Here is a 23,857-nt window from a genome sequence, read left to right on the forward strand (position 1 = left end):
TTGATTTTTACAGGAGGGCTGGAATCGTGCAACTGCTGGGAATTGGAGTCCGGGGGGGGGGGGGGGAGTGGATTTTTAAGCTTTCAGTGATGATTATGATTATTTTACTCACCTCTCTCTATAGACTGAGGTGAGAAACAACAATGGATTAGTATTAGTGAAAAGAGCATGTAAAATCAATACATAGCAAAAACAATCCATACAGACTTTAAAATACTTGATTTTAAAATCATCTGGATAGACCTGCTAGAAGTGATTGGTCTTTCTTGCTGTTTTAAATTTGGAAGGTGTACCAGCTAACAAATCTCCTCTGGCAGGTCATTCCTCAATCTAAGAATGGCCTAAGAAGATGTCCTCTGGGTAACAGTTGCAAGCCTACTTTTGGCTAACTGAAGCAAATCTCTCCCAGGGGACTTGAGCGTAGAAGTCATATTATACAGGAAAAGACAATCCTGTAGGTAATCTGGGATGGAGGCTCAGTTAGAAAAGTAACTAGTTAGAAAAGAATAGTTAGAAAAGTAACTATTCCAACTACACTTGTGTCTGACACTTCCCTGTCCCATCTCACAGATCAAGTGATCTGCACCATCTCTGGAGACCCTCATTACACAACGTACGACGGCCGCCTCTTCCACTTCATGGGCACCTGCACCTACCTGCTCTCTGCCCTCTGCAATGCCACAGCAGACCTTCCCACTTTCAGGGTCCAAGCAACCAACGAACACCGGGGAGCCAATAAGCAGGTTTCCTACGTCAAGTCCATCAGCGTGGAGGTCTACGAGACCCAGATCGTGCTGCTGAAATCACGGAGAGTCATGGTGAGTTCTTCTGCGGTGCATCTAGAAACCTGGGTCTTTCTTGTGTCCCACCTCTGTCCAGTGTTAATGCACCATAAGTTCAAGTGAAAATACACAGGTCACAACCTGCTGCACCTTCTCTTCCAGCAAGGCATCCAATTTCCACTTGCTTTAGGTGTAGTTCCTCACATCCTCTGGCAAGAAAACAAATGTGGCAGAGATGCTGCACATTGCTTGTGACAACTCCCCCACCGTCCATGTGCAGTCATCCGGTATTGGCAATAACACAGCTCTACAAGCCTACCCCACCCCAAAGTCCCTCATCAAATGCCTACACAAAATGCCTGATGTCCTCTTTCTGTTTGCCGATCTCCAGATACTGAGAGAGCAGCTATATAGAGCTAGTGGCTACTACCTCTGCCCTCCACCAAGTCAGTGACTCTTTTCCTTTCAGCAAAAGCCCTACCCTTGTAGACCATATTCTCAGGGACACCACCTGGCCCAAAATACACAAGCAAGCCTCTAAACATCTCAGCCAAACAATCAACCTTGACAACCAAGACAGTTGCTCATCTTGTTGTGTCCGTAATGCAGGTGAATGGGCAGAGAGTGACCTTGCCGGTTTCTGTGGCCAAGGGCCAGGTGTCGGTGCGTCTCAGTGGCACTTTCGTTTTGGTCCAAACTGATTTTGGCCTCTCTGTGCGGTTTGATGGGAATCACCACGCCGAAGTCTCTGTCCCACCATCCTACTCTGGACAAGTTTGTGGCCTCTGTGGTGAGTGCAATAGAGAGCCTGAGTCATTTGATGGAGCTGTGGCGGTTAAAGTGGTGTCAAACTGTGTTTTTCTACAGTATAGGTGCACCCTAGGATTCCCAGAGCCCAAAGCTGTTTAACGCTTTAAGAACCTTAGGGCTTGAAACCTCAAAAAGCCCTCTTACTACCAGGAAGATCAGACAGAAGTGGGCTGGGGGGACCAGGACTAAGACAAGTTCTGCTATGTTAATGGAGGGTGAGAGATCCAGGCTGAGAATCAAGACTCCTGCATACTAGAATGCTAGGAAATATGCAGTTTAGGGTCTCCAGCCCTTAGCAAGCCCCCTCCTGTCTTCCATCCTCCTGGTTACAGTGCCTCTTCTTACAGTGCTTCTCCTGGTTTTCAGGGAACTACAATGGGCAAGTGACGGATGACAACCTCATGCCTAATGGCACCTCAGCTGGGAGCAGTGCTGACAAGCTTGGAGAGAGCTGGCAGGTCCCGGATGCTGGAGATGCTGGGTGAGTCTTCCACAGCATGGCTTAAAATCCCAGGCTGCCTTTATCTCTCTTCCTCCTTTAAATATGTCACATTTTGTAAGAATGTTCCAGGCGAAGCCTTTCCTCATATGGGAGTCCATATCCCCCAACTGTCCCAGTTTAGCAGGGACAGTCCTGGTTAATCCTCTGTCATCCCACTTTTTGAGCGTCTTCTAAAATATTCCTGTTTCTTTCTCCTCCTCCTGCTTTTGCCATTTGTCCTCAGCCTACTTCTGTTACTGAAAGCTGAGTTCAGAGTTCAAAAGGAGTGTGACCTCAGTTAACAATTAAGAATGGAGTAACTTGATTTCACTTTGATATTGCCTGGTGACACGTGTCCTGGTTTTCATCTGTGAAATATTGGAGGGTATGAGTTTTGCTTTAAGGGGGAACATGGACTTTCCTTGAAGCTGGGTGGTGACAACATGCGATCTACCCGCAAAGGCTGTTGTGTACCTTCAAGTTGTGTCTGACCTAAGGTGACCCTATCATGGAGTTTTCTTGGCAATATTTGTTCAGAGATGTTTTGCCATTGCTTTGTCCTGAGGCTGAGGGCATGTGACTTGCCCAAAGACAACCAGGAATTGAACCCTGGTCTGCAGAGTCATAGTCCAATACTCAAACAAGGGGGAGTTCCCCAGCAATTGGCCCTGGACTGAGATTTATGCAAAGTTTCAGAATTAATTGCTATAATTAATTGCAAACCTATCCTAGCCAGGTTTCTTCAAAAGATGTTTACCACCATCTCCTTCCTCTGAGGTTGAGAGAGTGGGACTTGCCCAAAGTCACCCAGAGGCTTTCAGGGCTGAGTGAGGATTTGAAACTGGACCACTAAGAGTCTTACTCCAGCACTCAAACTGCTACACAATGTTAGCTCTTTATGTATGTTGTGTTGCCATATCAATTAATAATTAATTTGATAGGTAAATAAATTGATAAATACAGCACAAAATCAACTCTGACGTTTCTTCTTTGTAGCTGCAGCAACTCAGGGGACCCAGGAGAGTGCAACAAGGACATTGCGGCTGAAGTGGAGAAACCCACCAGTTGTGGTATCCTCACAGACCCCCAAGGTGAGAGAAAGTGGGGTTCTCTGAAGCAAAGTTTGGTTAGTAGGTTTTTGCTAGAGAGCCTAGACCTTGGGTGGTTTTCTTGTTTATGTTTAAGCAATTCTCCACAGCAGGTGCTACCTGAGTGAACAGGTTTTACTTGTCCTAAGCAGGAGTTTTTAAATATTAAAAAAAAACCCACAACTATGCCCATTTTTGATCTCACGCCCATCTTCAAACGTAGCTCTGGGAAGAGGAAAAACATCCCCAACGCTTCATTCCCTACTTAAAAATGAGTTCCTAGGATCACCATCAAGAAACCCCACTGGGAAGGGTAATAGAGCAGCCCCTCTATTTGTCCCAAAGTAATCTGAGAGGAGCATTCTGCAGAGAGATGCCCATGGGGTTTAAGTGCAAAAAGGACTCTGTGTGCATGTTGGACATTAACTGCCCTTCTACATGTCCCCCCTCCAGGTCCGTTTGCCCTGTGCCACAGCAAAGTGCCTCCTGAGGGGGCATTTGAGAACTGTGTCTATGACCTCTGTGGCACTGGCGGGGATGCGGGCACCCTCTGCTTTGCACTCCAGTCCTATGCTGACCGTTGCGCCCAAGCCGGGATCACCATCGCCTGGAGGAACAACAGCTTCTGCCGTACGCTTCTTTGCTTTCCTTCTTCATCTCCATCCAGTGGTGTCTCTTGCACTGTAGTTTTCTGGCCCCTGAAGCCTGAAAATGTCTCCCAACACCACTCACTTTTATTTAAAAAAACAACCCAGCAACGTTTTGGGGATAGTTTTGCCCTAAACCACACAGAAGCCCCCTAAATATGTGGAAATCCACAAAAGTACCCCCATTCCATCCCCACAAGCATCCTAAGATCTAATACTACCCCCAAATACCTCGGTTTTCCCCAGCAGTTCTACTCAAGCCGGTGACCAGAATATCCTGTTGCCATTTTGAGAGGGACTACAGAGGAAAACAGAGGTATTTGGGCTTGCTTGGCAGATATAGTCCATGAGAAAGATTAAAGGTCTGTCTCCGAACCTCCTCAGAACTGGGCCCAATCAGCACCTGGAAAGCCTTCTGCGTTGCCAATCCCTCATGGCCAAATATTTGGGAGAGCGGCAAGGGTCCTTCCATAGCAGGGGAGGGTGGCAAACATGCCCCTTCTACTGAGGCATCTGCCTTGCTCCATCTAATACAGGGGTGGACAATTGTGGGAGGCTAAGGGGCTGCGTTGATCCCACCGAAGACCTTGAGGGCTGCATCCTCCCCAGCACACTATATTGCAATAAACAAATAGGTTCCCCCCAGAATGCCCCCAAACACTCTTGAGGAGCTGGGGGTATTTTCACATTGTTTTGGGGAGATTTTAGGACCACAAGAAGCTTTTTCTGGGTGGGGGACAACAACAACAAGAAGCGACCATAAGCACTACCTGTGTTTTTTTAGAGGCCTCTCCTGGCCCTAAAACGAACCAGGGGGACCTCAAAACGTAATGAAAACATGCCCTCCCAAACCTATAGGACATTTGGGGGCAATATTTTGACCCTTGAAAGGCCCAACGGTAGGGCTGGTCCAGAACTGAAGTTTCCAGGATGGAAGTAGTCGTTCTGAGAGGAAAGTGGCACAGTTGCCTTCCACTTTGCCCTCTGCTTGGTTAAAGATGCATCTCTCTCTCTCTCTCTCTCTCTCTCTTTCCAGCCTTAAACTGCCCCCCCGGGAGCTCCTATGTGCCCTGCGGCCCGGCCTGCCCGGCTACCTGCAGGGACGCCCCCTCCCAGGACAGCTGCTCCGGCCTGCCTTGCGTCGAGGGCTGCGTCTGCGACGAGGGCCGCGTTCTCAGCGGAGACCAGTGCGTCCCCATTGACCAGTGCGGCTGTACAGACACCAGTGGCCAATATCATCCAGTAAGACATTGAGGGAAATCACTTTTCTCCCCACCTTGAAAGGCTTTCATTATTTATTTTCTTGAAATTAACTTGTTATTAGAATGAAGCAATAAACTGGGAAATACTTATTAAAATAGTTATATTCCACCCTCTATCATACAATTTTGGAATGGCAAAAAATGAAATAAGTTTAACCAAAGCAATGGGAAATTATTTATATATACCAAAAACTTTTTATAAAACAGTTTGACAAGTTATTGCACATGAATATTTGGATAAGGTCAATTATGTCTCAAAGGCTTTAATAAAGAGCCATGTTTTGACTTGATGCTGGAATGCCCCAAGCATTGATGCTAATTTGAAGTCGAAGGCTTTCATGGCCGGCATCCATAGTTTTTTGTGGGGGTTTTTGGGGGCTATGTGGCCATGTTCTAGAAGAGTTTCTTCTTCTTCTTCTTCTTCATAATCTTTGATGCCAGCCACAGATGCTGGCGAAACGTCAGGAAGAAACTCTTCTAGAACATGGCCACATAGCCCCACAAAAACCCCACAAAAACCTATGGATGCTAATTGTGCTGATATGGGGAAGGCACTCCCTAACCCCAGGTTGTGCCAGAGCAGAGGAGGCCTTGCTTCTATGTCCTCCTGGAGTGTATTGCCCCCTGAATCCAACATGTGGTCATAACACACCCCTTGTTTAGTGAAACCTGCCTTCCCCTAGGAAGGCAGTGTTCAAGTACTGGTGTGTATTGCTACAACCATGTATCGATCGGTGGGTGGCCAAATCAGGAGGTGCTAGCCAGCATCCAGCATTGCCCTACTGGGGTCACTGGTGATCTGGAAGGGTAACATCCATCTTCCTGGGTGTCTTCCAGTTCCCTTTTGTCAGCCAGCAAATAGTATTGGCAGCATACTCTGGCACTTCAAGCTGCCTTCTGTGGTGGCAAGGGGCTTTATGCATGCAGGCACCAAATACCTCCTTCTGCAATGCTGAGAAAAGGACATACAGGTTGAGTCTCTTTTATCCAAAATGCTTGGGACCAGAAGTGTCTTGGGCTTTGGATTTCAGAATACCTGTATTTGCATATACACACATAATGAGAAACCTTGGAGATGGGACCCACGTCTAAACACAGAATTCATATATGTTTTGTATACACCATACGTATAGCCTCAAGGCAATATTTTAATAATGTTGTGCATGAAACAAAGTCTGTGTACTTTGAATCATCAGAAAGCAAAGGTGCCCCTGTCTAAGCCACCCATGAAAGACGTTTTGGTTCTCTTCTTCCTCAGGTTGGAGAGAGCTGGATGGGGAACAGTGAGTGCACCCAGCGCTGCACCTGTGGCGCTCTCAACAACATCACCTGCCAGGAGTGGAGCTGCAGCCCCATCCAGGAATGCCGGCCCCTGGAAGGGCTGCTGGGCTGCCAGGACACAGGTGAGGGCATGAAGAGCCTGGGAGTGATGGAGGATGATGGCACCACTATTGGGAAAACTCATCTTCTTGTGAGCTCCAGCTCCCAGATCTCCACATCCAGACAACCTTTGTGTGGTCTTGGTGGTGAACCATAGATTCCTGCAGCAGTGATACACTATTCCCAACCACAAAACCCTCCTCGCAGGAGCCTGCCCTTGTCTTGAGATCCTCAGGAGAACCCTATCTTTCAACCCCACCACTTACAACTTCACAGGTTTGCCTTATGGTCTCCATAAGTCGGAAATGACTTGAAGGCACAAAACAACAGCAACAACAACTGTACTGCTTTCAATAGTTTTTCTTAAACTACTTTTCAACATCAGTAACTGTTGGTTTTAAACTGTTTTTAGTGTTGTTATTGGCTTAATTCCATTTTAATGTCGCTTTGTGTGCATTTTAATAATACTGTACAGTGGACCCTTCCCATACGTGGGGATCCTTTCTGGACCCACCCACCCCTCACATAAAGGGAAAAAACGTGTATGCTCAATCCCCATTTAAAACAAAGGGTGCACAGTGGGGCGCATACCATTATTTTAGACAGGGCTTGCCTTCCACGTAAGGTTAAAGCCGCTTATGGCACACCCCACATATGCTGTGTGCGCACTGTACTTGGTTTAATTTTGAAGCTGCCTTGAGTCCTTATTTTAGGAAAAAGATGGGAGATAAATTTCACCATCATCTCACATGTAACGCTCTCCTCTTCCTCCTCCTCCTCCAGGAGTGGCCGCTTGCCACGTGGCTGGGGACCCGCACTACTACACTTTTGATGGCACCATGGTCTCCTTCATGGGCACCTGCACCTACACCCTGGTGACCCTGTGCCACAGTGACCCTCGCCTCCCGTCCTTCAACATCACGGCCAAAAACGAGGAGCGCGGCCAGCCCGAAGCCTCCTACCTCCGCCTTGTGACTGTGGAGGTGGCTGGGCACACCGTCACCTTGCAGAAAAACCGCCGTGTTCTGGTAAGAGGCTGGTGAGGGAGAGGAAGGGAGACCATTTGTGGAGTGAGTAGAGAGCCCAGAAGCACTGAACCCCAAATTTTATTGTTTATTTATATTATTTTTATTATTTTATTAAACATTTTGCAGGCTCCCTAGGCTGATATCTCTGAGAAACCACAAACAAAGCGAGGTGCCTCCCACTGGACCCCAAGGCATGGTCCAGATGCATAGGAAAGGCTGTGCAATGTGCATCCATGCCATGGTGAAAAGATTTTGCTGAAGAAGGACTTCTTCAGAAAGGACTTTTTCTTCTCTGAAACAGTCCCTTGTGGGGCTGAAATTCAATAGGTGCATCTGTCCTCCGTGTGTAGATGCTCTTTCCCTGTTGAATTTGTGAGCAGTTCTTAAAGGCACTGGAGCCCCCATCCTCCCCATTTATTTCTCTGTTTAATCGTTTATTTTATATCCCGCCTTTATTCCAAGCGTCCTGGGACTTGAGGTGGTTCACAGAAGTTAAAACAGAAACAAGTAAAAGTTTGCATCCCCAAAATATATACAAGTTAACTATAATTAGATTATTGAATGAATAAAAAGCAATTTGAAAGCATAGCCGTTTAATAATACCCAAGGATGATAATGGCACTTTATTTAAAGCCCTTTTAATGTTGGTTGTGGGCAAATGGTTTCACACCAGCTTCGAAATGCAATGCAGACAAGCAGTGAGGTTTGCAGCATCTCATTTCATCTATCGGTTTTGACTGCAGATTGATGGCCAGCGCGTGCGGACCCCCGTGGAGGGGCGCATCCCAGGTGTGTCTATCACATCCAGTGGCATCTACGTCGTCCTGGAAACAGATTTTGGTCTGGTGGTGAAGTTTGATGGAAACCATCATTTGGAGATCCAGCTGCCTGGCACTTATTTCGACAAGGTACAGTCCCAACCTTGGCAGCCAAAATACCCAAAGGCACCAGATCCCATCTGATCTTGGAAGCTAAGTAGGGTCAGGCCAGATTAGTACTTGGATAGAAGACTGCAAATGAATGCTGTTAGGCTCTATTCCAGATGAAGGAACTGGCAAAACCCCTCCTGAATATTCCTTACATAAGAAATGCCTCTGAAATTCATGGGGTTGCCATAAGTCGACTAGTGACTTGAAGGCACATACACACATATGCACACACACATACACAATCCTGACTGCCTAGATTGCCATTGTGGTGGGGTAATTTGAACATTGGACTAGGACTGTAGAAGAGACCTGAGTTCAAATCCCCACTCAGCTACAGAAACACACCGTGTGACAGAAGCAGGCCTTTGACTCTTACCTTTTGTGACTAAAGAATATTGCAATGGGATGTGTTCTGCTTTTATTCTGTTGGTTGTTGTTGTGTTCTTTCAAATCATTCCCGACTAATGGTGATCCAAAGGGAGTTTGCCATTGCCTTCCTCTGAGGCTGAGAGAGTGTGACTTGCCCTTTTATTGTGCTTTATTGTGTTTTTCCACTGTTTTTATTTAGTGTTTTTAATATAATTTTTTATTTAATGACCTTTAAACTTTTGCATCAAACAGGTTTTTAACTGATTTAATTTGTTGCAAGCTGCCTTGGGTCCCATACGAAGAGAAAGGCAGAATAATACATTAATAAACCTCTGTTTAAAGGCCTGCAAAGAAGGACAGTCTGCCATCTTGTTCCTAGGCAGTCCATTCCACTCTCTTACAGTAAAGATGTTTATCCCCTGATGTTTAAGTAAATGTGACCCCCCCCCCCCAAAAAAAAGACCTTGACTTGCATTTTCTCATCCCAGGTGTGTGGCATGTGTGGAAACTTCAATAACCAGACCCAGGATGACCTTTTGATGCCAAATGGCCACCTGGCCACCAACGACAGCCAGTTTGGAAACAGCTGGAAAGCCCCCGGAGATGCGGATCCAGGGTGAGCAACTGGGAGGAGGAGGGAGGGCAATGGTGCGCTTAGCCAGGGCTCTGGATTAATGGGAGCAGGAACTGATTCCTAACGGAATGCTGCAGTTCTGAACACATTCTCATCCAAAAATTCCAAATTCTCATACTGAAATTACACCCATTTGTTAGACTTGCGTATAGTTAGTTAAATGTGAGTGTTCTCATTGCACAGAAGAACACAGTTTCCAAGCTGTGAGGATGAGACTCTACCTCTACCAGCTGAAGTTATGAAATATAAAATACATGTCATTCATTCAAACACTTTTTATGGAGCATCCAAGCAATGCCATTGCCACATGCTGGCAATCACATTGTGATGATTTTTGGTTTTTGATTGTGTACTTTAGTGCAATGGAATTGTATGACCTGGTTGTCCAGAATAGACCCATAAATTGTTTAAGGCTATCTGGCCTTTGATTAAAACTTCCTGCCTTGCCTCTTTTCTTATTTTCTGTTCAGTTTGCTTGGAGAAATTAGTCATGAATTGATGCCTAACTGCCTCTTATTCTTCAGTTTCTATTTTTCTTCATATGTATATGTGTATTCTCCCAGATCCCCCCTTTTTTACACAGAAGAAAGAAATGAGAGGAAATTGAGCTGGAAACCTCTGTCACTAAGGGAAAAAATATTTATGTATAAAAATATTTATATGCTGCTCTATATTATGGGATCTCAGGGTAGTGTACAAGTAAAATAAATTTAAACTGTTTAAAACAATTCAAAAATTATAATGGTAAGATAATTTTAACAGACCAAAAACCTATCAGACAAGTTAACAAAATGGTGTGGGATGGAAGCCACTTAGGAGGCAACTGATCACTGATCTCCCAGCCTTGCAGTAAACCAAGAAAAGTGGTAGAGCTGTCAAGAAGGAAGCCTTTAATTAATGTTGCAAGAGCCCTTTGCTGTATGGGATACTTCTTTCGTTGAATCATAGAATCACAGGGTTGGAAGAGACCACAAGGGCCATCCAGTCCAACCCCATTCTGCCATTCTTTGTAAGCATTATACAAATACCTTTGATAATCTTGGCCATGCAGAAGAGCATGACTGATAAATAACAGTTCTATATTAAGTGCTTGTTTGGAATTATCCTTTAAATTCCACTTGAAGCCATTCATGAAAAAGGAAAGCTTCAACTTTGCTAAAAAGATCTAGTGCAGGAGGAACTTCTTTCAAAGGAAAGCTCCCACAAATATTATAACTGGTCATGTTCCCCTTAATTTTACTAACAGCGCAAAGTTTGAGCATGTTTCTTTCCTGAATACAAATTGCAAATCCCACACTGTCTAAAAAAACAAAGAAAACAGGGATGTGTTTCCAATCTGGAGCTCTTCAGAATGCATTTTCTTCTGCTGACCCTTTGGTCCTGCTTCTGTTTGCACCCACAGCTGTCAGCCGGACGACCGAGAGGACCTGGAGCCCAGTTGCTCCCAAGAGGAGATGGAGCGTCTGCGCTCCTTGTGCCTCGAGGTCCTGCAGCCCAAGTACCAGCCCTGCCATGGCATCATCAACCCACAGCCCTTTGTCCAGAACTGCCTCTTCGACATGTGCGAGTACCAGGGCATGGCCTCAGTCCTCTGCGACATCATCCAGTCCTATGTGGAAGCTTGTAAAAGCCAAGGCGTGACTGGCCTCTCCTGGAGAAACAGCACCTTCTGCCGTAAGTTGACTGCTGCAGAAGGGCCCAAATGGGACGCCAAAAGAGTGGGAGGAACCCAAAGTTGGGAGTGGGGGGAGATGATGACAAACTCAGAGAAGAATGATGCAAACAAACAGAATAGGCCTGAGAATCTATATCTCAAGAATGTTTTCTGCTGCTCCAGAGACTAGGACCCGGAACAATGGATGCAAGCTACAGCAAAAGAGATTGCACCTCAACATTCAGAGGAACTTCCAGACAGTAAGGGCTGTCCAACAGTGGAACACACTCCTTCCTCGGAGTGTAGTGGAATCTCCCTCCTTGGAGGCCTTTAAACAGAGGCTGGATGGCCATCTGTCGGGGATGCTTTGATTCAGATTTCCTGGATGGCAGAATGGGGTTGGACTGGATCAGGGCCATTCTTGGGGTCTCTTCCAACTCTATGATTCTATGATTCTATGGCAGCTGAAGAACATTTTAGTATAGTATATATGGGAGTCTCCCTCCACTTTTCTACTTGTCCCGCCCTCTACTTCTTCTCTTACATGAAAAACACTCTTAGCTTATCAAAGTGAAGGGTTTGAATTAACGCTTCCAGAATCTTCCAGAAATCATGGCCATGGACCATGCCAGCTGAGGGATTCTGGGAGCTTGAGTCCTACCAAAGTATGTTATTTCCCAATTTTTCTAAGCCTTGGATTGGAGTGTCCCTGGTTTGCTTCCACGCCAACCCTTTAGTTGAGGATTGTTTTAATTGGACTCACTTATTACAGAACATTCAGATCACACATTGCCTTCTGTGTGTTTGTCTGAGTGTGTGTTGTCCTCTCACTTTTTTCAAAGCATATTGTGGAAGGGCAAAATGGCACTGAGTCTTTTAAGGGCTCCTTTCCCTTTAATGAAAAGTGACCTTAAGCCTTTTTGATTGTTTCTTGTGGGGTTTGGCTCTGGGGATTTGTGAAGAACAGCTTTGCTGCACTCATGATCCTTCCTAACTGTTTATTCGCATTTCCCCTGGGGCTTGGAGAAAATGATGTTACAAAGAAATGGCATTAAAGGGTAAAAGAGGGACCATTCAAGGTGGGATTAACAGGCTGTTTATCAGCTTCAGTGCCAATGCCAGGAAGAACCAATTGCAGAGGCAGATGTCAGAAGCAGGAAGCTCTTAATTAAAGCTGCAAAGAACAGGGCTGGACAGAATGGGCTTTTAGCAAAGACTTTCTGCAGTTGGCTGGGGACAGGATTAAAAGAGAGTGTCTGTGTAGTCATAAAATATTATGTCAGGAACTAGCAAAGAAATAGATCTAAGGTCCAAAACACACTGCAGAAATAATCCAGTTTGAGACCGCTTTGACTGCCCTGGCTCATTGCTAAGGAATCCTGGGAATTGTAGTTTATTGTGACACTAGAGCTCTCTGACAAGAGGTGGCTAAATGTCTCACAAAACGACAGTTCCCAGAATTCCCTAGCACTGAGCCAGGGCAGTTAAAGTGGCCCCAAACTGGATTATTTCTGCAGCTTGTTTTGGAGCATAGATTGAAATAATGTTTTATTGCTACATGGAAGCTCTCCTTTAATCCTGTGTCGTTGACTGCAGAAAAACCATGCGTTAAGTCAGGGGTAGGCAACCCTTTTGAGCCGGGGGCCGGGTTGCTGTCCCTCAGACAACTGGGGGGCGGAAGCCAAAAAATAAATAATTCAATAATTTTTTAAAAATTAAATAAATAAATAAACCGGGACAAATGTAGGACAAAATTTTCAAATGGAGGGCACTTTTAAAATGAAAAATGGAGGACACGCGAAAAAATTTGCTGATTTTTAAAAAAAGTTAAGATAAATGCATGTTTCTGAGGCTTCTATAGACGCTTGCCCCACCGTGCCCCTCGCACAAGACGCCAAAGGCCCCGGCGGCAATCGGCGGCAGGACCAGGCTGGGGCTGGTCCCAAGGCCTCGCTGGGCCGCATCCGGCCCGCTGGCCGCAGGTTGCCTACCCCTGCGTTAAGTAGTGCTGGAGGGCCTTTCTGTAGAAGTGGCCCAGTGTTTTCCTCCCAGTGCATGCTTACGTATTTCTTTTTGCCAGTGTATAGAAAAGCAATGCTCAGGAAACCTAGTTCTAAAGACCACCGCTCCCTCTCCTTCCTTCTTCTCCAGCGCTCCCCTGCCCGCTGCACAGCCATTACACGGAGTGTGCCTCTCCTTGCCCTGCCACCTGCTGCAACCTCTATGCGCCGGCCAGCTGCCAGAGCCGCACTACCTGCGTGGAGGGCTGCACTTGCGACCGGGGCTACGTGCTCAGCGACGACAGCTGTGTCTCCATGCGCAACTGTGGATGCCTAGACAGTCAGTACGAGTACCATAGCGTAAGTCAGGGTGGGCAACTGCAGCAGGACGGGGGGCCATTTCTCAGGTTGGCCAAGTAGTCTGTTTGGGTTTAGGGGCAGGGATTAAGTTAAAAGTAAATAGATGTCCATACATAGAAAGACTCTGTAGCACCTTTGAGACTAATTGAAAGAAAGAAATCGGCAGCAAGAGTTTTCGTAGACTTCAGTCTGCTTCCTCAGATGCATTGTCCATGCAGCATTTATATGCAAAATTGTGGTCTTTAGAGAAGTAGCCGTGTTAATCTCTTGCAGCATAAAAAAAGGAAGGAAGGAATGGGGAGGGAGAAATGAAATGTGGCAGCACTTTTAAGAGTAACTGGTTTTTATTTTCTCATGAGCTTCCATGGATATAAACCCATTCTCTGGGTTTTTTTTTTGTGGGTTTTTCAGGCTATGTGGCCATGTTCTAGAAGAGTTTGTTCCTGACATTTCCCAAGCATCTGTGGCTGGCATCTTCAGAGAATGCTGGCATGGCGCTTCTCTGGATCTGGATGCTACATGTACACAAAATGGATTAAAAGTAACCAAAATTAATTTGCTCAGCAGACCACTCCTGAGTGAATACCTACCTGCTGCCTCTTCTTGTGGGTGTGTGCTTACACATCCCTCTTGTGTGTCTCTGTGTGTGCATACACAAGTGTGCCCCTAGCTCTGACCACCACCATCATTTCCTTTGCCTTCAGCCCAGGATTGGCCTGTGACTTTGCTATCGGAGGGCAGTGAGTCCACTCTCAGCTTTAACAGTAGACTCTTTGGAAGGTCCCCAAGTGGAAGCAGCTCCTCTGAGGATAATGGGAGCTGTCCAGATGCTGAACACTTTAGGGATCTCAGTTCAGCACCTGGCCAGACAGTGTGGTGTAGTGGCTTGAGCGTTGGATTAGGACTCTGAAGACCAGGTTTCCAATCCCTGCTTGACCATGGAAACCCACTGGGTGACCTAGGGCAAGTCACACTCTTTCAGCTCTGGAAGGCAAAGGCAAACCCCCTGTGAACAATTTTTTCCAAGAAACTCTGATATGGTTTTTTGTGGGTTTTTTGGGCTCTGTGGCCATGTTCTAGAAGAGTTTATTCCTGAAGTTTCACCAGCATCTGTGGCTGGCATCTTCAGAGATGCCACAGATGCTGGCGAAACGTCAGGAATAAACTCTTCTAGAACATGGCCACAGAGCCCGAAAAACCCACAGAAAACTATGGATGCTGGCCATGAAAGCCTTCGACTTCAAACTCTGATATGTTTGCCTTAGGGTTCCTGTAAGTCAGAAACGACTTGAAAGGCACACAGCAACAACAACAATCTGTATAGCTCCTCTAATACCAAGAGGAAGAGCAGTGGGAGTGTCTGCTACTAAAACCATGGGTACACCGTCCCCCAACAATGTAGTAGGAGCCATTCACGATAGGGCTCTGGCCACAACAACCAGAACAGGCACAACCCACTACAGAGTCACCCCATAAACCGAGAGACGGTATATTCAGCAGTCCATTGCTGCATGATGTGTGGCTCCTAACCAGAGCTCTTCTCCTTTTCCAGCCCGGAGACACGTGGGTGACCACCGACTGTCACCAACACTGCACCTGCAACGGGAACGGACACATCACCTGCCACACCTTTGAGTGCCTCCCTGGGTCCCTCTGCACCCTCAGCAGCACTGGCCTCCACTACTGCCGACCCACCAGTGAGTCAGGCGTAACTAGGTGCCCAGTGTCATAAGAACAAGTGTGGCCCCTGAGCATGTCCATCCCTGTTCTCTTGTCCCTTGGGCAAGGACTGGGGTCAGGAAAGGCAGCCCTCCTCACTGGCTGCAGGTTGAAGGCTACACCTCTCCCTCCCTCTGGAGTGGCAGCTCTGCTACTTTCTGTGCAAAAATGCCTTTTTGGGCACAGTCAGTTCCTAATTACAGCATTTTCCGAGCAGAAAATAATATTCCTCTGCAGAAATACTATTTTCTGCACAGAGTATGTTATTTCTACACGAATGCCACATGGAAATTTTGCATAGGGTAAGTCCCAAGCCATGACTAGTCTTTGAAAAGTGTGCAGGAATGACTTGGGGAGTAGAGGGTGTTTGTCTTGGAGAAGACTGAGAGGTGACAGGAGAGCTATCTTTAAGTCTCTAAAGGGATGCCATGGAGAAGAGGGAACAGGCTTGTTTCCTGCTGCTCCAGAGAGGAGAAGACAAACCTATATGGATTCAAACTACAAGAAAAGAGGTTCGATCTAAACATTAGAAGGAACTATTTTTTTATTGTAAGAACTATTTAATACTAAGAATGGTCTGCCTCAGAAAGTGGTAGACTCTCCTTCTTTTCAGGTCTTTGAGCAGAGGTTGGATGGCCATCTCTCAGGAGTGCTTTAGTTGTGTGCTCCTTGGACCAGGTGGCCCTTGTGTTTCCAGCGACCACCAAGATTCTGTGATTCTATGGCTTTATTAAAACAGGAAGAACATTGCTAAAATTACTTTTTACTTTTGGCTTCATTTTAAAGAATAAAATTAGTGAAGAATTAAATCCTTCCTTTGTAACGCCTTCCTTGCGTCTTTGCCCAGAATTCCACCAGTGTGTGATATCCGGAGACCCGCACTACCGCACTTTTGACAACTTTGTCCACCACTTCCAAGGCCGGTCCACTTATGCCTTGACCCAGACCTTGGGAGACCTACCGGCGTCTCTCGTCCCCTTCTCCGTGGCAGGCAGGAACCGGCGCCGTTTCCCCTTGCACCGCTTCTCCTTCCTCCGCGAGGTCTACATCTCCGTGTATGGCCACAGCATCAGCCTCATGCAGAAGCGCAAGATGGCGGTAAGAAGGGAGGGAAAGCCTAAATCTTACTGATATCCCTGACTAAAGCCGATAATAATAATAATAATATGTTTTATTTATAGACCGCTATTCCGCGATGATCATAGCGGTGTACAGTAAAATCGTAATACAAGGCCGTAATACAAGGCCTCAACTGTCATCTCGGAAGAGGCCGAGATGACAGTTGAGGAGGGAGGGGCCTCGTCCTTCAGGCAGTCCCTGATGTTGCTGGGTCTGCCTGAAGGCTCCCTCTGAGGCCGAGATGACAGTTGAGGAGGGAGGGGCCTCGTCCTTCAGGCAGTCCAAGATGTTGCTGGGTCTGCCTGATGGCTCCCTCTGAGGCCGAGATGACAGTTGAGGAGGGAGGGGCCTCTTCCTTCAGGCAGTCCCTGATGTTGCTGGTCTGCCTGATGGCTCCCTCTGAGGCCGAGATGACAGTTGAGGAGGGAGGGGCCTCTTCCTTCAGGCAGTCCCTGATGTTGCTGGGTCTGCCTGATGGCTCCCTCTGAGGCCGAGATGACAGTTGAGGAGGGAGGGGCCTCTTCCTTCAGGCAGTCCCTGATGTTGCTGGTCTGCCTGATGGCTCCCTCTGAGGCCGAGATGACAGTTGAGGAGGGAGGGGCCTCTTCCTTCAGGCAGTCCCTGATGTTGCTGGTCTGCCTGATGGCTCCCTCTGAGGCCGAGATGACAGTTGAGGAGGGAGGGGCCTCTTCCTTCAGGCAGTCCAAGATGTTGCTGGTCTGCCTGATGGCTCCCTCTGAGGCCGAGATGACAGTTGAGGAGGGAGGGGCCTCTTCCTTCAGGCAGTCCAAGATGTTGCTGGTCTGCCTGATGGCTCCCTCTGAGGCCGAGATGACAGTTGAGGAGGGAGGGGCCTCGTCCTTCAGGCAGTCCAAGATGTTGCTGGTCTGCCTGATGGCTCCCTCTGAGGCCGAGATGACAGTTGAGGAGGGAGGGGCCTCGTCCTTCAGGCAGTCCAAGATGTTGCTGGTCTGCCTGATGGCTCCCTCTGAGGCCGAGATGACAGTTGAGGAGGGAGGGGCCTCGTCCTTCAGGCAGTCCAAGATGTTGCTGGTCTGCCTGATGGCTCCCTCTGAGGCCAAGATGACAGTTGAGGAGGGAGGGGCCTCGTCCTTCAGGCAGTCCAAGATGTTGCTGGTCTGCCTGATGGCTCCCTCTGAGGCCGAGATGACAGTTGAGGAGGGAGGGGCCTCTTCCTTCAGGCAGTCCCTGATGTTGCTGGGTCTGCCTGATGGCTCCCTCTGAGGCCGAGATGACAGTTGAGGAGGGAGGGGCCTCTTCCTTCAGGCAGTCCCTGATGTTGCTGGGTCTGCCTGATGGCTCCCTCTGAGGCCGAGATGACAGTTGAGGAGATCTATGGAATCAGTGGGATTTGCTTGTTTGTTGACCAACATAGAGGTTATTAATCAAATCTCTGAATCATCAAAGCCGCAAAAGTCAAAGCTGCAAATGTGGAGGACTGACTGTACTTTTTGATTATGAATGTGCCTTGATGCGCTTTTCTCCCTGCCCCTTTCCCTCGCAGGTGGACGGCCTGGCAGTCACCCCTCCCTACTCCACCCAGGATGGGAGTCTCCAAATCACACAGAGCGGGCGCAGACTTCTCCTGCAAACGGATTTTGGGTTGTCAGTCTCTTTCGATGGCAGGGATTTTGCTGGTAAGGATAATGTGGTTGCAGGTTTGTGGAGCAGGTTGTGGAGGGGGCTCTCCCATTTTGGGGAAGGGATTGTGGTGATCCTGGAGATCAAGTCCAGACTAGCCCATAAAATGGAACTCGACAAATTCTCCTGCTGTCGCAAGGCACCTAAATATTTCCAGGTGGGTGATTACATAAGTGTGTTGGAGCCACAAATCCTCAGCACACTTGCGTTGTGACACCTTAACACCTATTTGAGAAGACAGAACAGAGCCTTCTTGGTGGCTTTGGAAATCTCTCCAAAGGGAGGCTATGATGGTTCCTTCCTTCTTGTCAGCAAGTGAAAACTTCATTGGAAGCCAAAGAACTCAGCATTTCCTCCTTTTGGTGGGCCTTCCTTCCTTCCTTCCTTCCTTCCTTCCTTCCTTCCTTCCTCTCTCAATCTCTTTTTCTCACCCACCCAGAGATCAGCCTACCCAGCACATACCAGGATTACGTGGGTGGACTCTGTGGGAATTACGATGGGCGACGGAACAATGAATATATGAAACCAGATGGAACCTGGACTCGGTTCCTGAACACCTTCGGCAACAGCTGGCAGGTCTCTGTCCAAAGGGAGATGAAGGCTGGAAGCCACAGCCGCCTCAGGTCAGGCCCTCTGTGTGTGTGTGTGTGTGTGTGTGTGTGTGCGCGCGCGCACCAATGTGCTTCTGTTCATTCATAAAAGAAAGAGACCTGGGGTCCAGGTTTTCCAAAAAGCCATGCCTTGAAAACGAGGGGCCTCTTTCCCACAGATGTGGCTACTCTGTGGATGGAGGTGTGCTTTCTAGAGTAACGCTCAGATTTTGTTCCTCTGGGTTTTTGGGAGTTGTGCTCCCATCATCCCTGACGAATGGCCAAGCTGGCCAGGCATTCTGGGCGATGATGTCTGAAATAACCTGTATGACCAGCATTTGAAAATCACTCTTCTAGAGCATTTCTGTAGAGCAGGGATGGGCATGTGCCCAAGAATGTACCTCCCAGTGGACCTGAGAGTGTGGCACACATGCCTTCCCCTTCTTCAGGCCTTGGGGACTGGATGATTTGCCACATTTGGCAGGTCCTGTGGCCTGGAAGTCCAAGGAGAAGCCTTTTTCTCCAAAGAAGAAGTGAGGTTCCTTCCTGTTTGGGACATTGGTCTCTCTTTTTAGCCTAAGACAGGACTTCCATATGTGGGGAAAGGGGTGACCTTTTGAAGGATTTCCAACCTATTTTAGACCATGGGGTTTGGGGAAAAGTCTCCCTCCCTCTCAGCATAAAACATGCCAGTACCCCCTCCAAATGTAGCAAAAAGGTGACAGCTTTTCAGCAATATATATATATATATATATATATATATATATATATATAATTATCAAAATGTTGGGGGACTGAGGCCGATATTTGGTACCCACTCCTGCTCTAGAGGGACGCCTTTCCCTGGTTACTGCTTCATATAAAGTAGAGCTTAGCACAAATTAAACCCTTGCCATAGCTTGGCTGTGTAGCCTGGTCTGGGTGTGACTTCTATGCCTTGTCCAGTTCCGTTTGCGAATCCTGACACCTCCTCTTTTTCCCACTGCAAGGCGCGAGGAGCCATCAGATGAGGTCGAGACAGGATTCGAAATCGACTGCAGCCCTGAGCAACTGATGTTTGTGAATGGGACAGATGCCTGCGGGGCCTTGTCAGACCCCCAGGGGCCCTTTGCGGCTTGCCACAGCATCCTTTCGCCTGACACTTTCCAAGAGTGAGTGTGCCGGGGGGGCACCATAGGCTCAGGAGAAATGAGAAGGTCTGTTTGCATGGAAGGGGCCACACATACACAGATGTTGAAAGTGTTGCTAGGGATGAACTACACATCCCAGAATCCTTTGTAGGGCTGGCTAGACAGGGTTCTGGGAGTTGTAGTCTAACAAGGCAACATTTCCAAAATCCTCACATGTATGTACACGTATACCTCAGTTCATGAAATAAATGTTTCCCTGGGCATTCTTTCCATAACAGAAAGCTTGATCCCAGTGGAAGAAATGACATGAAAAGAATATTCATCAGTCTGGATGCACCTGTTTTCTTTGACCAGCCTCCACTTTTCCTATGATTTCCGTTTTGGCAATCATGCATATAAATCTCTGCTTTATAACTGGTGAGCGAGGCTCATCTCCTCTCCCCTTTTCTCTCTTTTTCACTGTTCACAAATGCTCAATAAGGGATTCTGGAGGCAGATGCTGTTTCCCTTACCTGTCGTAGGTCAGCACACACAGGTAGAATAGGATCAGCCAGATCAGAATCATACTTGTTTCCAGCTCAGGCTGCCTCCACTCAATACTCTGTGTTCCTCCAGCCCTCCTTCAGCATCTTTCCAGTGCTGTTGCTGCTAAAAATGTCCAGCTAGTGAGAGGATGAGAAAGAAAGGTTGCAGGGCACGAAAAGCCTTTGTAATAAAGGAGGCTGACTCTCAGAGGCTTTGTTGACTGAGATCGGCTGCTGTGTGACTTGTTTCCCTCTTTCTCTCTCCATCCTGCCAGGAGCTGCGTCTACGATCTCTGTGCTTTGTTCAACAATACAGAGCTCCTGTGCCAAGACTACGAAGCCTATGCCCAGGTCTGCCAGGAGGAAGGCGTAACGCTGGGGCCGTGGAGGCAGGAAACGGGATGCGGTGAGAAATGCTCCCTCTGCTTCCACTATCTCTTGGGGCTTTAGGGTTCAGTTATGGCTCTCTCCAAGACTAGTGGAGCCTTGCTCAAAACTAATCCACAGAGTTGCATGTTCCCTACTTCCCCCATAAGGAAGGGGCCTAGAGCTTGGAAAAGTCACTTTTATGGTTGGTAATGATACATCATTGTTACCGGCTGCATCTACACTGCAGAATTAATGCAGTTTGATAACGCTTCGACTGCCATGGCTCAGTGCTATGGAATTCTGGAATTTGTGGTTTAGTAATCTCTGGAAGGCAAGGCTGGATGCCCACTTGGCCATGGAAACACACTGACTGACCATGGGCAAGTCACGCTCATAAATTCTTCCAGAACATCCACAGGAAAACTAAGACATACTCTCTCAGCCTCAGAAGAAAGCCATGGTGGCAAACCTCCTCAGAATAAACTGACAGTTTATTTTATGTAAGCTTTAAAATAAATATTTTATTTTATTTGATGCAAGTTTAAATTAGCTTACAGTTGTAAACTGCTTAGAGACTGCTTAGGTAGTATGAAGCAGTATATAAATGAAGCTGCTATTGCTAAACCTTGTTAAGAAAATGCCAGAAAAGGGTCACCATAACTCACAGTCAGCTTGAAGGCATATAGGAACAGCAACAGCAGCCTAAGATTCATGTTCTAAGCCTATTGTAATGTAACTTTGCAAAAAATTGGGTGTCTTAAAAATATATTCATTTATTTCCTCCCCTCACAGCGGTGTCGTGCCCGCCTCACACGACTTACCAATCTTGCATGACCGCCTGCCCCGCAAGCTGCGCCAACATGGCAGCCCCCTCAGACTGCGAAGCCCCCTGCGTAGAGGGCTGTGCCAGCGACCCTGGCTACATCCTCAGTGGGCTGGACAGTGTGCCTTACAACCAGTGCGGCTGCACCAGTAATGACCAGTATTACCAGGTAGGGAGCAAAGGGGAAAGCTGGAGTCCTGGGTTACAGACTGACTGGAAATAATGGAAGTGGTGGTGTGGCATTATGAGCCCCATTATTTTGGCAGGAAGCGATGTTTGAGGCTAAATTTGATCAAGTCACTTTTATGCACTATGACTCCCAGAACTCCCCATTGGCTTAGCTGGCCAGGAGATTCTGGGAGTTGTAGTGAACAAAGATGACTCTGCTCACCTGTATTAGAAGTCAGGATGCATAAATAAAGTAGGAAGAGACATTTAATGAGTTGCCTGTAGAGGTGGTCTGCAAAGCTGGCTAGAGGCTGCTGGGGACTGCAGTCAAAAACACCTAGGAGGCAGGTGGGTCTTTTCTGACATGACACCGTCTCCTTTTCCCTCTCCTAGATCAATGACACCTTCTGGACAGACAACTGTTCCCAGCTCTGCACCTGCCGAAACACAGGGACTCTGGAGTGCCAGGCAGGTGGATGCGCCCCTGGGGAGATTTGTGCCCTGGCAAACTACACACTTGGCTGCTTCCAAGGTGAGCTCACTTTACGGGGAGCAAGGGGGCTTGGAGGAACCACCCCATTAAAAGGGAAGATTTAGTTCTGTCCCTTTTTCCAGAACTGTATCATGCTGGTGGGGAGATCATTCAGGTGTCAGGTGGCACTGTTTATCCACTGTTTCAGTTGGTGCATTGCTCCAGGGACCTATCCACACTACACAGTTCTAGCACTATGATTCTACTTGAACTGTCGTAGGTGCATCCCATAGAGTCTTGGGATTTGCAGTTTGATGAGGCACTAGAGGAGCTAGCTGGCTAGAATTCTAAATACCTACACTACAAATCTGAGGATTTTGTAGGACAAGCCCTTGGCAGCAAAAGTGGAACGACGGTGTGAAAGTTGTGTAGCGCAAAAGGGCCTTTGGCTTTCTGGGGGCCTGATCTTGAATGTTTCCTCTCCCTCCTGAGTCTCTTGGCATTTCTGTTCACCATTAACATTTTGAACATGACTGGAGCAACTGAATTAAAAAATGGCCTGAGGTCAGGATGTTGGCTTTATGGAAATCCAAGTGGATGGAACTCACTGCCACTTTAAAAGGGTGACGAGATAAATACATGGAGTTTACAGCCACTAGTGTCTCCTAGTCCAGATGGCTATATGTCACCTCAAGTACTGGAGGCAATAGAAGTCTCTGTACATCAGTTGGAGGGGGCACAAGGGTGGGATGCAGTTTTCCAGTGGGCTTCCCAGGAGAGGCAACGGGGCTAAGTCCACTGTGGGAGAGAGGACACTGGGCTAGGAAGGCCTGATTTGGCCTGATCCAAGATGGCTCCTCTTAGGTTCTTGTGTGTGCATTGTGTGGCACATAGCTGTGAATGCTAAAACAAGGGGCACAAGGAGGAAGAGGAAGGCTTGAGAAAAACCAACCTTGGTGGGTGGGGGGCGAATGGGGGTGGGTGGGCTTGCTCATCCTGGACCCCTGGGTTCCTTGGGGAGGACTTGAGCTCCTTGGACTGAGCACCTTTTCCTTCTTATTATTCTTTGCAGCGAGTGCCTGCCTCAGCAGCCCTTGCCAGAATGAAGGGACGTGTCAGGATACCTCAGAGGGGTTCCTCTGTTCTTGCCTGGAGGGCTATGCAGGACCCTTCTGTGAGGAGACCCAGGGGGACGAATCTCCCACGGCAGCCCTTCCCCTGGAGACCTCCACTGTGCCCCCCACATCTCCCCCGTCAGGTAACCCCACAGGCCTCCGACTCTCTCCCTGGCCCCCAAATCCACCTTCCACCTCTATTTTCAGGCCCAGGATTTATCTTATTTCAGGTTTGATTTATCTAATTGCCCTATATGCCCTCTCCATATTCTAAACAATATATACTGTAAATTCCAAAAAGCAAACCTTGATTTTGCCATTTTGCCATTTTACTATGCCTCTGTACATAATGGCACTTGAGCATCCATGGATTTTGGTATTCATGGGGGCTCCTGGAACCAAACTCCAGTGGATAACAAGGGCCTACTGTACTTTGTTTTCTTTAATAATTATTTGTATATATTGGTTTTGCTTACATTGGGTTTTATTTATTATCATTTTTTAAAATTTGTTCTGTAATTTATAACTTATATTATTTGCTTTATTATAATTCTGTTTTATTTGTGCTATTATTTTCTATTTGGCCTAAATACTCTAAAGGCACCAGATCCTTAATGGTCTTGGATGCCAAGCAGGGCCAGCCCTGGTTAGCACTTGGATGGGAGACAGCCAAGGGATCCCAAGTGCTGTTGGCTCTGTTTCAGAGGAAGGAACTGGCAAAAACGTATGAAAAAGCCTGCGG

At 47.4% G+C, this 23,857-nt stretch overlaps 1 protein-coding gene across 1 annotated transcript in view; it reads left to right on the forward strand.

The window, feature by feature from the left end:
• ZAN (zonadhesin) overlaps positions 1–23,857 on the forward strand; it is a 56,970-nt gene that overhangs the window by 29,842 nt on the left and 3,271 nt on the right. The window contains exons 15-35 of the mRNA XM_089479731.1: positions 571–818; positions 1,392–1,572; positions 1,959–2,073; positions 3,070–3,164; positions 3,615–3,791; positions 4,845–5,050; positions 6,329–6,473; positions 7,234–7,478; positions 8,222–8,386; positions 9,265–9,392; positions 10,813–11,084; positions 13,216–13,424; positions 14,977–15,121; positions 15,991–16,241; positions 17,788–17,920; positions 18,364–18,547; positions 19,504–19,665; positions 20,444–20,574; positions 21,330–21,529; positions 21,922–22,060; positions 23,073–23,258. Coding sequence (XP_089335857.1) covers positions 571–818; positions 1,392–1,572; positions 1,959–2,073; positions 3,070–3,164; positions 3,615–3,791; positions 4,845–5,050; positions 6,329–6,473; positions 7,234–7,478; positions 8,222–8,386; positions 9,265–9,392; positions 10,813–11,084; positions 13,216–13,424; positions 14,977–15,121; positions 15,991–16,241; positions 17,788–17,920; positions 18,364–18,547; positions 19,504–19,665; positions 20,444–20,574; positions 21,330–21,529; positions 21,922–22,060; positions 23,073–23,258 — 3,717 coding nt within the window. The remainder of the gene's footprint in view (positions 1–570; positions 819–1,391; positions 1,573–1,958; positions 2,074–3,069; positions 3,165–3,614; positions 3,792–4,844; positions 5,051–6,328; positions 6,474–7,233; positions 7,479–8,221; positions 8,387–9,264; positions 9,393–10,812; positions 11,085–13,215; positions 13,425–14,976; positions 15,122–15,990; positions 16,242–17,787; positions 17,921–18,363; positions 18,548–19,503; positions 19,666–20,443; positions 20,575–21,329; positions 21,530–21,921; positions 22,061–23,072; positions 23,259–23,857) is intronic.

Source organism: Sceloporus occidentalis, unplaced genomic scaffold (assembly GCF_023333645.1).
Source record: "Sceloporus occidentalis isolate IW3139 unplaced genomic scaffold, rSceOcc1.0.p SCAF_14, whole genome shotgun sequence".
NCBI classification, from domain to species: domain Eukaryota; kingdom Metazoa; phylum Chordata; class Lepidosauria; order Squamata; family Phrynosomatidae; genus Sceloporus; species Sceloporus occidentalis.